This window comes from Macadamia integrifolia, unplaced genomic scaffold, assembly GCF_013358625.1.
Source record: "Macadamia integrifolia cultivar HAES 741 unplaced genomic scaffold, SCU_Mint_v3 scaffold1019, whole genome shotgun sequence".
Taxonomy (NCBI): domain Eukaryota; kingdom Viridiplantae; phylum Streptophyta; class Magnoliopsida; order Proteales; family Proteaceae; genus Macadamia; species Macadamia integrifolia.
Genome location: NW_024868056.1, coordinates 25,401 through 39,952, shown reverse-complemented (window position 1 = coordinate 39,952; position 14,552 = coordinate 25,401). Strand labels below are relative to the sequence as shown.

At 36.4% G+C, this 14,552-nt stretch overlaps 1 protein-coding gene and 1 non-coding gene across 3 annotated transcripts; one reads left to right on the top strand and one right to left on the bottom strand.

Moving 5' to 3' along the window:
* The first annotated feature begins 836 nt into the window (after positions 1-836).
* Positions 837-920, top strand: TRNAL-CAA. Its single transcript has one exon. It is a non-coding gene; the product is annotated as a tRNA-Leu (tRNA).
* A 1,748-nt stretch (positions 921-2,668) lies between these two features.
* On the bottom strand, positions 2,669-10,374 carry LOC122062397 (aldehyde dehydrogenase family 2 member C4). Of its 2 annotated transcripts, XM_042626013.1 has the most exons (10): positions 10,239-10,374; positions 9,912-10,110; positions 7,679-7,821; positions 6,656-7,039; positions 5,095-5,184; positions 4,794-4,967; positions 4,476-4,613; positions 4,205-4,342; positions 3,294-3,355; positions 2,669-3,126 (listed from the first exon to the last, which is right to left on the bottom strand). In XM_042626013.1, the coding sequence occupies exons 2-10, from the start codon at positions 10,027-10,029 to the stop codon at positions 2,853-2,855; spliced, it is 1,521 nt and encodes a 506-aa protein (XP_042481947.1). In that variant the 5' UTR covers positions 10,030-10,110; positions 10,239-10,374; the 3' UTR covers positions 2,669-2,852. The 2 variants fall into 2 exon arrangements, with proteins under 2 accessions (XP_042481947.1, XP_042481946.1); XM_042626012.1 differs by lacking the exon at positions 10,239-10,374 and having other exon boundaries at positions 9,912-10,230.
* Positions 10,375-14,552: the final 4,178 nt, after the last annotated feature.

The window sequence follows — 14,552 nt, the reverse complement described above, 5'->3', positions numbered from 1 at the left end:
ACAAATTACATAACATGGTGGATGGGACCCTCATGCTAAGGTGATAGGGCTTGATTATGTGGAATCATAGTTTGACACATGGCAGGCTTGAGGTATTTTCACTATTGGCAGCATGGCTGCACAACCGGCAGCCTAGCAGGACCAGCCAAGCTAGGCCACGCAACCTAGATGGGGCCACGTAGCCCAACCAAGACCAAACAACACCGGCCGTAGGGCCTTTCAGTCGAGCGATTATTATTTGCTGTGAGTGCGGCAGTGAGGTGATGCTCAGATGATTGGGAGCATCCTAGCATGTGTCCCGAGGTCCTCTCGACCATTCGATGCTCATCGTATCACCACACTCACTAGAGAGGATCTTCACGCCTCTCAATCTTGCAAGGTAAATTGTGCCACACAAAAAAATGAATAATCAACAAAAAGAGAGAGGAATAGACACCAATGTAGACACAAAAGGAAATATCATACAAAAAGGAGAGGGGATCATTTTAAAGGAAAAGAGAGAGAGACAAAGGTAAAATGTTTAGCTTACAATACACTAATGATGTCCCCAACCTCTTCCATTACAAATAATTATTAAATTTCAGTGATATTTTCATAATTTTTTTATCACTTGGAACACACTGTAATGTACTTTCATATTAGTAATATGTTTGTTCTCACGTGAGTCTTTGCCAGTGTTTGTCTAAATCCAACTTCAAATATTAGAAATTGGGAACCAACGGAAACATTTGATCAGATTTATTACCGCCGCTTTTTTTAGGCAGACTATACCTCCTAAGAACAGTGACTTCATTAATATAATAATATATTTAATTTTGGATAATTTATTCATCTAAGTCAGGATGGCCGAGTGGTCTAAGGCGCCAGACTCAAGTTCTGGTCCTCGTGAGAGGGCGTGGGTTCAAATCCCACTTCTGACATTATTTATTTTATTTTATCATTTTTCCATTTAGGTGACACCAGTGTGAGAGAAGGTGGCTGATCTCACAATCATAATTTTAATAGTTAATTCAAATATGATTATCTTTAGGTTTAATAACCATCTAATCTAACCATGGTTAGATTTTTCAGCATTGGTTGATTGAGTCCAGAGGCGATTATAATAGGTGTCGCCATCTCATGATGATTGGATGTCTAATTGGGGTGACACATGGACGATAGAAATAAGTCTAAAGAGAGGGTATCTGGTTGGAGGTTGCCCTTTGCTAATTGGGCTAGCCAAGGTAGTGAGGGTCATTTCTGGTTTTGTGGTCAGCTTATAAGGAGATGACAACTTCAAATGAGGGGTTGGTCGTTCCTGAGAGGTAGGTTGAAGATTTGGTTTGGTTGTCTTTAACCATGACGAGAGGGTGGTCGGTAGAGTAAGCACCAACCACGATTGTTGTTGGCTGATTGGATGATGGCGTGTTATGTCTAGTCAGTGACTCGTCGCCTCGACTCTTTGGGATGCATGTCTGTTTTCCATTGGTTGATCGTATTATGATATATAACTTGGTTTATTTTATTTTATTCCTTGATTCCATTTTTTAAAGGTTTTGGTCAATGCCAACTGATTTGGTTTATTCTCAACAAATTCTAATCTGATCCAAATTAGAATCGGTGGAGGCCAATGATTCCAAGTTTTAAAACTTGACTATAAGCTATGCTTCATTTCTCGTTTCAGTTCTAACTTCATTTTATGCCCATTTTGATCTTTTCGGCCATATTACTGAAAACACTTAAAAGCCCAATCATTTTGAAATGTTTTGAGATGAGAAATGTGAAAAATAATTATGGAACAAATATAAAGTAAGCATAAAACCAAAAGCCAAATTAAGATACCCTCTCTAAGTTTTAAAAATAAATCAGGACAGTTTATTAGGCCGTCCTTTTTAAAATCCACCAAAGGGTTAAATCTATTTTATGATTCTAATTCTTTCTTTCATAAATTTATCATCAGTCTATTATTAAACCATCATCAAACATGTATAAACTATATTGGGAACAAACAATACGGAATTACCGAATTAGGAAAGAAAACTTGAACTCCAAGAAAATACACAGATATTTTATGAATTATGATTTGAAGAGAGAGATAGACACAATGAATATTAGTTTACGATATACAGGAAGCATACACAACCTTATATATAGGTAGATACCAACTGATTTGATTTATTTCTAATCTAATCTGAATCAGAATCGATGGAGGTAGATCTCATACCCAATGCTAAGTTTTAAACCTAGTTATACGCTACGAACTTAATTTTTCATTTCAATTTTAAGTTCTCATTCATTTGAAATAATTTTATATGAGAAATGTGAAATGTGTAATGTTATTTATTGAGGGACAAATTTAAGTATGTTATAGTAAATATAAAATGAAATGGAGGGGCTCCTTCTAAGGTTTAGAGACAAATTAGGTGAGGATCTAAGGTCTTCCATTTCAAAATCCATCCAATCAACTTTCACCAAAAGCAATGAAGAACACTAAACACCTTATGTGAGTGGCCCCAAGGAGGTAAGATGAGTCGAACATAGAACCACATGCTTCTTGAGGCAAAGGTCCCTTGCCAACTCAGCTACCCCCTTGGAGTTAAATATTTTTATACTTCTCTATTGCTTTGTTCATGTTAAATATATCATCTTTCTAGTACTAAACCATCATTAAACATGTATAAAACTATAATGGAACAAATACAGTAAGAGATTACCTTTTATATTTTGCTAATGACAGGTATCCAGGCCTTCATCCTATCTAATCCCGTGGGCCCATACTGACCCCACCATCGCATGTCTAGCCCATACGTTATTTTATTGTATAAAGCTTATTGTTCCCTTTTATATATCCGGTTTCAAAGATACATACATACTCATAGCCAGGGAGAATTGTAAATGGGAGTTACTACAGACTTGATTTGCAGATACTTCTCAAGGGAATGCAATCCATTATCCCTTCCAAATCCACTCATCTTATATCCACCAAAAGGACAATCTTTATCAAAAGCTAAGTAGCAATTGATCCAAATGATGCCAGCACGAATTGATCTTGAGACTGTGTTAGCAATGTTCAAGTCTCTAGTCACTATTCCAGCTGCTAGGCCATACCTAGTGTTGTTGGCTCTCTGAATTGCCTCCTCCATTGTCCTACAATTACATGATAGAAAAGACATTGGTGTCTAAATAGTTCCACAAATAGTTTAGTAATTGGTGTTTTGTGTGGGCTTAGAATGAAGCTGCCTTCAACAGGAATTTTTAGTGATTTTCCTTTTGGATATGGATTGAACAGAAGGGGAAAGAAATATCAAACTTACTTGAACTTCATGAGAGACATTACAGGTCCAAATATCTCGTCCCTTACTATTTTCATGTCTTCCTGTATATAATGAAATGCATATTAAAAAGGAAAAAAATAAACCTAAAGCCTGCAGTAACGGAAGTCTCGTGCAACGGGTTGTTTTTTTTTTTTGTTTGGGTATCCATATCATGTCAATCTCTTGCAATATCGATACATATCGGGGATATGATATCAATACCTAGAACCCTGATTTGAAGACATACAAAAACAAGTCCAAGCTTCTTATCGAGGCATAATCAGGGACAGGAAGGGGGTTCCTATTATGGCTTATACTGGTCTTAGAGAGAAAACTAATATTTCTTGGTTGGAACTTCTTGCTATCATTAGAGGAATTACTTTATGCATAGATATCAACATGATGGAGATCTCAATTTGGTCAGATTCTAAATTGGCTATAGATATTCTAAATAGGGAAATTAAGGGGCCATAGAGCTATCAAAAACAAGATTTTACCCATCTCTAATACCTTGTCCAGAAAGGAGTTCAAGCATATATGGAGGGAGGTTAATAAACCTGCTGATTACCTGGCATCTATGGCTACATCTCAGGTGGAGACTATTATTCAGCTTCATGATTTTCATGATGAGTTAAAATATTTAGTGATGGAGGATTCAGTTTTCAAGATTTACAATAGATTGTAATTTGTTTATTTGTTTCTCCTTGGTTTCTCTTGTAATGCAAGGGTTGTCCTGCTTCGTTCCCTATGGGCTTCTCCTCCTCTCTTTCGGTCAATCCAAAGATGGAGATAGAGCTAGGCTGCCTTTTTCTGTAAATTTTCTCTTCTTTAATATGTACAAATTACTTATCAAAAAAAAAAAAAAAAAAAAAAAAAAAAAAAAAGGCATACGAAGATAATAAATCTTTTACCTTCACATCTGTGAAAATTGTGGGCTCAATATAATATCCCTTCTCCATACATGGTTTTCCTCCGGTTAACAAGGTGGCTCCCTCTCCCTTGCCATGTTCAATGTATGAAAGGATTTTCTTGAACTGCTGTTTGTCAGCCTGGATCACACAATGTGGAATGTTAGAATATATTAACTAGGTTTTTTCTTCTTCTTCTTGTTGTTAGGCTCCCAGGAGAGGTCTCAAAAGAGCCATTGAAGTAAAAGCAACAGCAGTAATAGTCAAGTTTTACCTGAGGACCTTGTTGAGAAAGAGGATCAAATGGGTCCCCAACCACCCATGTTTTTGCTTTTTCTGCTGCCTTCTTCACGAATTCATCATAAATTCCATCTTGGACATAGACTCGAGATCCTGCTACACAGATTTCTCCCTGCATTTACATTGATTCAATCTCTAGAATAATATTATTGAACTAGATTTATTACTAGCTGAAGGACTTTACTAGGAAAAAGATACTCTCTCACGCATTGTACACCCATGTGTTTGGAGTGCGTGTTCATGTCTTTCCACTTAGTTATGACTTAAAAAAAAAAAAAAAAAAGTGAATTACCTTGTTAGATAGGATGCCCAAGAAAGCAATATTAACAGCCATGTCCAAGTCTGCATCATTGAAAATTACAAGAGGGGACTTCCCACCCAATTCAAGTGATACAGGTTTCAAATTGCTTGTGGCTGAAGCCTGCATAACTAACCGCCCAACCTCTGTGGATCCCGTAAAACTAACCTGAATAATGGAATCCATTACAAGAACAAATGATATATATCTTCTAAGAGTAAGTACCCAAAATTAAAGAATTTAGTTTATTTGGTAACTATAATTAAACACTTTATTAAGTGAAAAGAGAGATCACTTTGTCAATGTCCATGTGAGAGCTAATGGCAGCTCCAGCTGTGGGGCCAAACCCAGTTATAACATTGAGCACTCCATCAGGAATTCCAGCCTAATATAACAAAGAGAAGTGGTTAGGAAATTTATTGGAGGAGAACACAAAGATATAACATTAGAATGGACCGAGTTTTCCTACACCAAGGGGTTCGAATGGTGTCCATGGGGTATCGTGCAATAATAGGCAGTAGTTTCGACCATTCATAAATAAGGGACAGAAAATTGTAGCCATTGATTAGAATTTGTGTGAGTGCTAAATGAGCAGATTCCTCTATTTTTAAAAAATAGATCACATTACGGCAGTAAAAGAGACATTTACTTTGATTTGAATATCATCCTTTGGTACATAAAGCCTAAAACAAAAATGGGAGAAGGCTTTTTTAGTAAACGGCACAAGGGAGCCCATCAATGAAATGTGAATTTGGATCCTCTCTGGCCCTCTGAACCCTCCAACCCCATGGATCTGGGTTTTACAATAGTGCCATACACAGAAAGGCAATGGGGTCATTTCATGTAAGAAGGAAAGAGAGATACATCGAGGGTGCTACTGTACCCTTCCTAGCAGCTTAGAGAGAACATTTTCCTAACAAAAATAATAGGGAAAAGGTCCTACAAGCCGTTAGAGGAGGGTATGATAGCATCCTCTCTTACCTCTGTCCTCACAATGAAATGACCTCTATGCTCCCTAGTTACAAAATCATATTCTATCTTCCTGTTCTCACAGTGAAATGCCCTCTCTGTTCTTTATTTACAAAACCATATTCTATCATCGTATACCCTTCCCTTATCATTTTCTTATAAATTAAACAACCAAAACTAATAAACTTAAACATCATTGGCTTTACACAAGTAAGTCATATATACAAATATAGAATCTAGATCCCCTCCTCATAGGTGAAGAGTAATTACTCTCCCCATACGCTGCATTGTTGCCTCTGTCCTACTATTGACGGAGGACTTTTCTCTATTATATCCTTTTCTCTATGTCTTTTTGAGAGATAATTGACCAAAGTTTTTGCGTCATGGTGGTTAGGGTAGATCGTAATATTGGAGCATATCCAGATCTGAGAGCAATATATTGGGTCAATTATTGATATAGTCCCAAATCAACTGTGGGTGACTTGAACTATCTTGTATAAGAACCACAAGAGACCATTCATTTCAAGCCAATTGGTTTTAATAGGGAAACTTTAACATGGTATCAGAACGAGTACGTTGAGTCTCTGTCGATGATGGATACCTTGCTTAACCCATGAAGACAGAGCCATGAGAGACCCACAAGAGACGACCACACTTCAAGCCAATTGATTTTAAGATGAAAAATTTAACACCTTGCTGGGGAGGAACTGTAAATTCACCCCTTCCAAAACCCTGCACTGGCATGATCAGCACTGGATAATGACCCTTTTATTGGTCAGATACAAGCTCGGGCACTTCAAACCCATGGCCTGGACTGTCGGTGGGTGCACACCCACGCATGAATGAGAGAGAGAGAGAGAGAGAGAGAACCAAAGTAATGATAATACCAGCTTAGAAAGATGGGCATAGAAGAGAGCTGAGAGAGGAGTCTGCTCAGCAGGCTTGACAACCATGGTACAGCCGGCGGCCAAGGCAGGGGCAACCTTCATAGCAAACATTACAGAAGGGAAGTTCCATGGAGTACTTTGGCCTACCACACCAATGGGCTCACGCAAAGTGTATCCCTGAAGCTCCCTCGCCATCTTCAATGTCTCCCCATGGATTTTGTCTGCAGCACCCGCATAGTAACGGAATGTGTTTGCTGTTGTAGGAATGTCCGCCACCTTTCCATAACTATACAATTTTCCTGCATTTATAGTATCCAACCCAGCCAGTTCTTCTGCATTTTCCTCTATTAGATCAGCATATTTCATCATTATCTTTCCCCTCTCCTGTATGCAAATAATCCACCCAATTAAGTACACTAATTAAAAGAGCAGCATTTTGCTATAATATTTTAAGGGGAGAAAGAATTAACTCTGCCCGTTTGGTGTACCCTACGTCTAAACACAGCTGCCCCGTGCGTGTTGGGTATTTTCACGTCGAGATAAGGGAATGCCAAATGGGCAGAGTTCTTCTCCTTTTATACCCAAACTTGCCCCCCGTCACATCATCAGTTTTTTTTTTTTTTTTTGCACCACACAATGAAATGTATGTTTTGAAAATCACAGATATCTGATAATACTCTTTTTTTTTTTTTTTTTAATCTAAATGTTCTATCCCACTTAGAATTGAGGGAGTGCATGCTAATGTCTAAGTGTACAAGTACACATGCATACATAAACATACATGGATATGTGTCAATATAAAAATTATTTAATTAAATTAAACATTAAAATTTAACATGTGATTAATTTAAACCGTATAACATAATAGATGCCTTGTGACATTTGAAAAAATAACAATCTGTTATAATAATTCACCTATTTTTTTTCCTTTAAAGTACTCATTTGCAGTTTTAATAGAGTCAAAGAAAAAAAATGAAGATATTAACAAAAAAGGAAGAGAGATGGTGAGGGGGGTAATCTTACAGAGCCGGACATGCGAGGCCATTTTCCATAGTCGAAAGCTTCTCTAGCAGCCTTGACAGCCAAGTCAACATCTTCTCTATCTCCTTCTGCTATCTTTGCTGTTACTTCTCCATTTCGTGGATCTATCGTTTCAAAAGTTTTTCCTGATTCATAAACAAACATTAAATTTATTATTATTATTATTATTTTAATAGGCCCAAGGAGAATTGAACTATTTGAACTTTTTATTGTGAGGACTTGCCCTTTGCCAACTGAGATATCCCTTGGGGTCTTAAATCAATTTATTTATTTATTTCTGATAACGGGGTCTTAAATCAATGTTAGTAGGCTGAAAATGGTGAAATGACAGTGACAGAATTGATTTAACAAATTAATACCCATGTATGTTGAACTTTTATTTCTAATTTTTAGTATAATTTTTTCTATAAAAAAATAAATAAAATAAACTAAAATTGACACCCATCCTGCAGAAATGAAAGTGACAAAATTGACTTAACAAATTAGTACCTATATGGGTAGGGAACATCTACCCTTTTTCTCAGGTACTAAAAGGGTCCCTCCAACTTGATCCACGGTACAATTTCCATAGGAGGAAACCCATAAGCTTAGTATTTTAGAGCTTTACTTTAAGGACCAATTAAGTTTTCCTTTAGCGATCATAAAGAGAATTTCTTGACCTAGACTTTCGGATGGATGGGACAATCACGTAAAATGGAAAGTGTACAATCGATTTCGCCGAATAAGGGGAGTTGAACTGTTTAAGGACCTTAAAATGGTTGCTAAACCCTACGCAACAGGTGTATAGGAAAAATAAAAATGAAAAAGAAAAAAAGAAAATTACTTTAATCGCATGGCTTCTGTGCTCAAAGACAAAAATATGTAAAATTATCACCTTAATTCTTATGAAATAAAAAATTTCACCCATATTAATGTATCTACGTACTTTCATTAGCTCCATACTAAAAGGTAAATTTCAATCCCATTGCAACATAGTTGTGGCATCCCTTTAAATGGTCCACATCCCAAATCTAATCTTGTTGGATATATATGGCCAATGATGTAATACATTTATTAAACTTTGGAAGGTTGATCTCACCATTTCAACCATTGGAAACATATGGGCCCATGCCATTTGTTTGATCTTATATCAGAAATCAAGTCATATTTATGCTGTACTGTTTATGGGCCCTGTTTGTTTGGCCAATTTAAGTAACATTAAGAAATAGAAACCCACCTTCAGCAATGTCATCAGCGGGAATCCAGTGTTGGCCTCTAATACTTAACGTGCACATGTGAAGGATCTCTCCCCATCTTCAATAATAGAGATGTTAAAGGGTCGTTTTCTTGATCTTCTTTGATTGTTTATGTAATCAATCCTTGAAACCAAGATCTAGAATGACTAATAATCTAATGATTAGTTATTAATTCAATCTTATTGATTGTACTTAGTCAAGTTATGGATAGATTGTAAGTTGGATCATAATCGTCTATCGTTAACAAAGACATACTTAGTACATAAGGCTCTCACCGCTGTAGGTTTTAGATAGTCATAATCTGTCGTTCTATCAAATAAATGGAGTTGAAACCAGAGAACCAATCAAAAACTTACAAATCATAGCAAATCTGAATGGTCGGGTTCGACATCAGATTTTGTTTGGGTCAACTCGGGTAAGTCTAGAAATCACAAAATTTGTGAAGCAAGGTCAATGTTTGAGAACTTGGTATCAGGAAATGGGATCGATCTACATTGGAGAGAAATACCTCTGGTTTTAATTTTAAAAATAAAAAATTTGGTTGTTTTACCCTTTCTCCGTTCTAATCCATCGATATAGTATCGGTCAAGGTCGATATTGATTCGATCCCATTCCTCAAACCATGAGCAGGGTTCTAAAAATCAGTGAATCGGTTCATTTGCATCGTAATCAACACTGACCTATCCAAACGATTCAACTCCGATCAATGAAAATTTTGACCGATTTAAATTGAGAATCGTTCCTTATCAATTCGGATGCCGATTCCAAGTTTAAAAAATGAGGGGAGTGGGGAGAGTGAAACGGAAGATCCAAATCCAACGATTATCTACGAGTTTGACCGTTGGTTTCAAGAGTTAACGGACACCACTCACTTCTTCTGTCAGGTTAGCAGAGCCTGAGAAGGGGGAAATTTTCCAGAACAGTGTAATCTTAAAACAAAAACAGAGACAGAATCATGTTTGCAGGAAAGAGAGAAGAACCTGAGACCGCGTCGACGAATTCTCCATTGATGAAGAGCTTCGTGAACTTGATTTTGGGGATCTTCGCATGATGATTCTTTGAGTCTGTGCTGCTACCGTTGCTCATCTCCTTCGCCATCTCTCTCTTTCTTTCACTCTCTGTGGCAATTCCAGCTAAGTACTGTGTCTACGAGGGTGGAAGATAGCGATGGCTTATTCACTGTGAGTAGGAAAGGAATGAGGAGCGTCTGGTGATTAGTATAGATATATATAGAGGTGTGGATGGAGTGAAGACCATATGAGCAGAAAGAGCGCTCTGAGACGAAGAAAATAGGCCCAGCCTGATACCTATCACACGCCTAGAAGGCTGCGAAGCCCATGTTCCATGTTCCCATCATTCCGTCGTTCTTTAGGATCTCCATCCTATTCTCATTTTTCTTATTTTTTTATATCTTTTGGGAAGTGTTTTGTGTGGAGGAATCAGAAATGTGGTCTTTTATGTGTGCAAACAGACCAATGAAAGCGTATAAGAAAGAATCAATAAGGGCATTATTTTATATTTCATGGGAACAGAACTATCATTTTCCGCCATGGGTTTGGGCGGTAAAAACACAAACCATTTTTCCTTATAATATGGTGAATTATTATTGTCAAAGATATGTCTTTTTTTTTTTCCCCCTCAAATGTTATTCTGCCATGTGGATAGACTATATGTTCATTCTAATTATTGAATAGGAGGAGCATAGTCTATATTAGCCACGTGTCATATTTTAACGTTTAATTCAATCAAATATTCTCTTTTATCCGCTCTTATAACTCTTTCATTTTTTTTTCTTAACCAAGGTGTTCAGGCCAGTTTACTCGCACCTCGACTAATCCTTGAGGAATCCTCGGGGAGACTAATGCAGTAGCCCATCACCACGGTCTCTATTTAAATCACAGATGCACAGATGGGGAATCGAACCTTAGACTGTGCGCCTATCCACATAATCCCCAATTCACCCTAACCATTTGGGCAACCCACCGCCACGGTCTCCACTTAATTGTGCACTCTCTCATATCACAGAGTAAATAGGCAGTTTAAATTAAAAAGAAAAAAATTTAAAAAATGAATGATTCAAATTTATCATTTGATTTTTGGAGATCTCATCCTCCATTGTTCCGTGAACAATAATCCGATATAATACTTAGATGAATTCTAAAAAATGCAATATATTCCAAATTGATTGACAATCGGTTGGACTCCGCCTTAGGTAACAAAGAATCAATGTTAATTGGGACCTTCTTTTTGGGTAACGACTTGACTGATTCAAAGAAATGCAATATGTCCCGGATTGATTGACAATTGATTGGTCTCCACATTAGAAAACAAAGAATCAATGTTAATTGAGACTGACTTAATGGAATTCAACTTTTTTTTTGGGTAATTTACAACGCTACCCTTGGAGAATGCTAATATTATAGGGACACTCTTTATCTTTCACCAAATTAAACTTGGATCCCCTGTCGTCAGTCAATGTTGCAGAATATACCAAGAATACTGACATCAACAGTTCATTCTTTTTATAAAACCCATTTTGCCCTTAAAAATAAAGGAGTACCAAAATTACCCTTGTGTTCTTGCTCGCCCAAAGAAAAAATAACAGCTTTGGCGTTCTTTACTGTAATTTGTCTTAACCTTTTGATGCTTTTATTTTTATATTCATTTCTTTCATTCGGAAACATGTCAAAGTCATCTAGGTATGAAGATTTGCCAGAGGGACTGTAAGATAAAGACCTAGTTTCACCTTGGTAATGCTTGTCCTTTAATGGAGACCGCAAGCCCTCCGGATCATGAATAAAAGATTTTTTCCCAACCTCATCGTGTTCAATTTCAGTCCTCCCAGGCAAACTGGATTTCATGGAAAAGGAATCTAAGTCTTTACACCGTACACTAGCAGGAAAGAAAGGGGAGCCATGCTTCCTCTGCCGATTCAAATCCACTGTAACTGTCTCATGGCCATAAGCATCACTCCCTTCTTCTCTAGTCACTGCAAGATTAAGGTCTAGTTTTCCAACAGAAAAGGAACCTTCCTCTTTTTGAGCATCATTAATCTCTTCTAATTTCGTATCTGGAGAACCCAAATCCATCCCTACCAGAAACCTCAGTTAGGAAAAATAAAAAACAAGTATCAACTACCATTAGAAATTTCAATAACAATCTCCAAAACCTCAAATGGAAAACCTCGTTTGATTTTCCACTACCATGAAACATAAAACAACAAGAACCCTACATCTTATTTTAATTTCAAAAAAATAAAAAAATAAAAAACAATAGTTCAACATAAACACTTACTCTCAGCAATAGAGTTTACGAAAGAGCTAGCTTAGACGTAGAAAATGTTACCAGCTATACCAGCTATCAAGAAGAAGAAAATGATATGCAGAAGGTCAATTTTTATCCAGGCCGGGGATCTTCTGCTCTGCATGATGAAAAAGTAAAGGATTATTCTGAAAATGCTGGAGATTCACCAAATGAGAAAACTGAATCAACCTTTGAGGAAGTAGAAGAGGGGGCGTCAGATTACCATGCAAAAAAGTTGTTGTCCCTTGAAATGAGAAAACTGAATCAATTGCGCCACAAGTTTCTTTTGATCCCTCAGTCTGCCCTTAAAAATGAACTTGGAACAAAGTGAAGACCTAACATGAATAAAAGAGGAAAAAAAAACATAACCAAACCTCTTCATCGACGACATAAGATGGTAGCGATGGGAAGTGCACGCACAACTTGCCGGCAACAATAGCTCGGGTAGTTTGGATCTCATCGGACTCACAGGTCGCAGGTAGGGAAAAAAAAGAAGGAATGAGAGAAAGTGATAAAAAAGATAAGGGTGAATAAATGAGTATTTTTGGTATAATATAATAAGAGTGTTTTATTCATAAGGGCTAAAGTGTCATTTCACAACATAACTTAACAGAGACTGACAGCAGGGGGTCCGAGTCTAATTTGATAAAAGAAAAGGGGTGTCCCTATAATATTGGCATTCTCCAGGGGGAGGCATTGTAAATTACCTTTTTTATTTTGGTAACGACTAGATTGATTTCAATTTGAATCGAAAGTTTCTATTACGTTCAATCCAAATTTTAAACTTTAGCAAATGCTGGCAACTTAGGGGATCTTGGAGCCTTTTCATTATTATATCACTTATTTGATCATTATATATCAATTTGAATCGGAAATTTCTATTACGTTCAATCCAAATTTTAAACTTTAGCAAATGCTGGCAACTTAGGGGATCTTGGAGCCTTTTCATTATTATATCACTTATTTGATCATTATATATCAATTTGAATCGGAAATTTCTATTACGTTCAATCCAAATTTTAAACTTTAGCAAATGCTGGCAACTTAGGGGATCTTGGAGCCTTTTCATTATTATATCACTTATTTGATCATTATATTTACTACGGTATTGTTTTTTGGAAATCTCTTGATTTTTGGAAATCTCATCTTCCATTGTTACGTGAACAATAATCCAATATAATATTTAGATGAGTTCTAGAAAATGCAATATATTCCAAATTGATTGACAATCGGTTGCCTTTTCATTATTATATCACTTATTTGATCATTATATTTACTATGGTATTGTTTTTTGGAAATATTTTGATTTTTGGAAATCTCATCTTCCATTGTTACGTGAACAATAATCCAATATAATACTTAGATGAGTTCTAGAAAATGCAATATATTCCAAATTGATTGACAATCGGTTGGACTTTGCCTTAGAAAACAAAGAATCAATTTGAATCGAAAATTTCTATTATTTTCGGTAGGTAGGGAGGGAAGTAGGTAATGGTCAGGAGGCTCGAACTTGAGACCTCTTGGTGAGTATGGGTTTTTTGCACACCATAGCTCACCAATTAAGCTAGGTAGTTGTTGTTTACTAAGGTATTGTTGGTTGTGGCTTTGGTATCATATTGAGTTGTTCAATTCAAAAGCTCGATCTTAATGAAAGAGGTGGAATTAGAATATGAAGTCATTCAAAATCCCAAACTACTTGATGCAAAATTATTCATTAACAAATAAATGGAGAATGATCTATATGTGACATATGATCTATATGTGACATATCATCTATATCTCATATTCTCAACCATATGAAATTATGAACCAACTGTTTCAATGACTTTATCTCAGAACTTGAATTGGCAAGAGATGTGTCTTTTTGATATTGGAATCGGATATCAATATCTGTCTGATATAGTATTGATGATATTGAGATAGGGGAAGATGAATAAAAAAAAAATTGTCACAATATCTTGAGGGGCAAAAATGTTTGATGGAATCTTTTATTTCTAAAAATGTTTGATCGAACTAGGCCAATCATTATCAATATCAACGGTGATTATAGATACATAGGCCTAAAACAATGTAGAAAAGAATGAGAAGACGAGAACAAACAATCACACAATGAACATTGATTTACATGGTTCAGCTAGATTGTCTAAGTCTACGTTGATATGAGATCCTGCTGCACTATCAATGAAAAATAGGGTTACAATGCTTATCCTCATACCTCTCTTAGATTGCTTGTGGAGAAAGAATCCTCACTATAAATATATAATGAACCCTAATACCAAATAAAAACACTCCCGAATTAAATTCTCTTTGCCCTAACA

Excerpts from the sequence above, each read along its gene's own strand:
- LOC122062397 (XM_042626013.1), bottom strand. The coding sequence starts at position 10,029 with ATGGCGAAGGAGATGAGCAACGGTAGCAGCACAGACTCAAAGAATCAT. Across the intron at positions 3,356-4,204 it reads CAATTTTCACAGATGTGAAG|GAAGACATGAAAATAGTAAG; the intron begins GTAAAAGATTTA and ends CATTATATACAG. Across the intron at positions 3,127-3,293 it reads ATGTCTCTCATGAAGTTCAA|GACAATGGAGGAGGCAATTC; the intron begins GTAAGTTTGATA and ends ATGTAATTGTAG.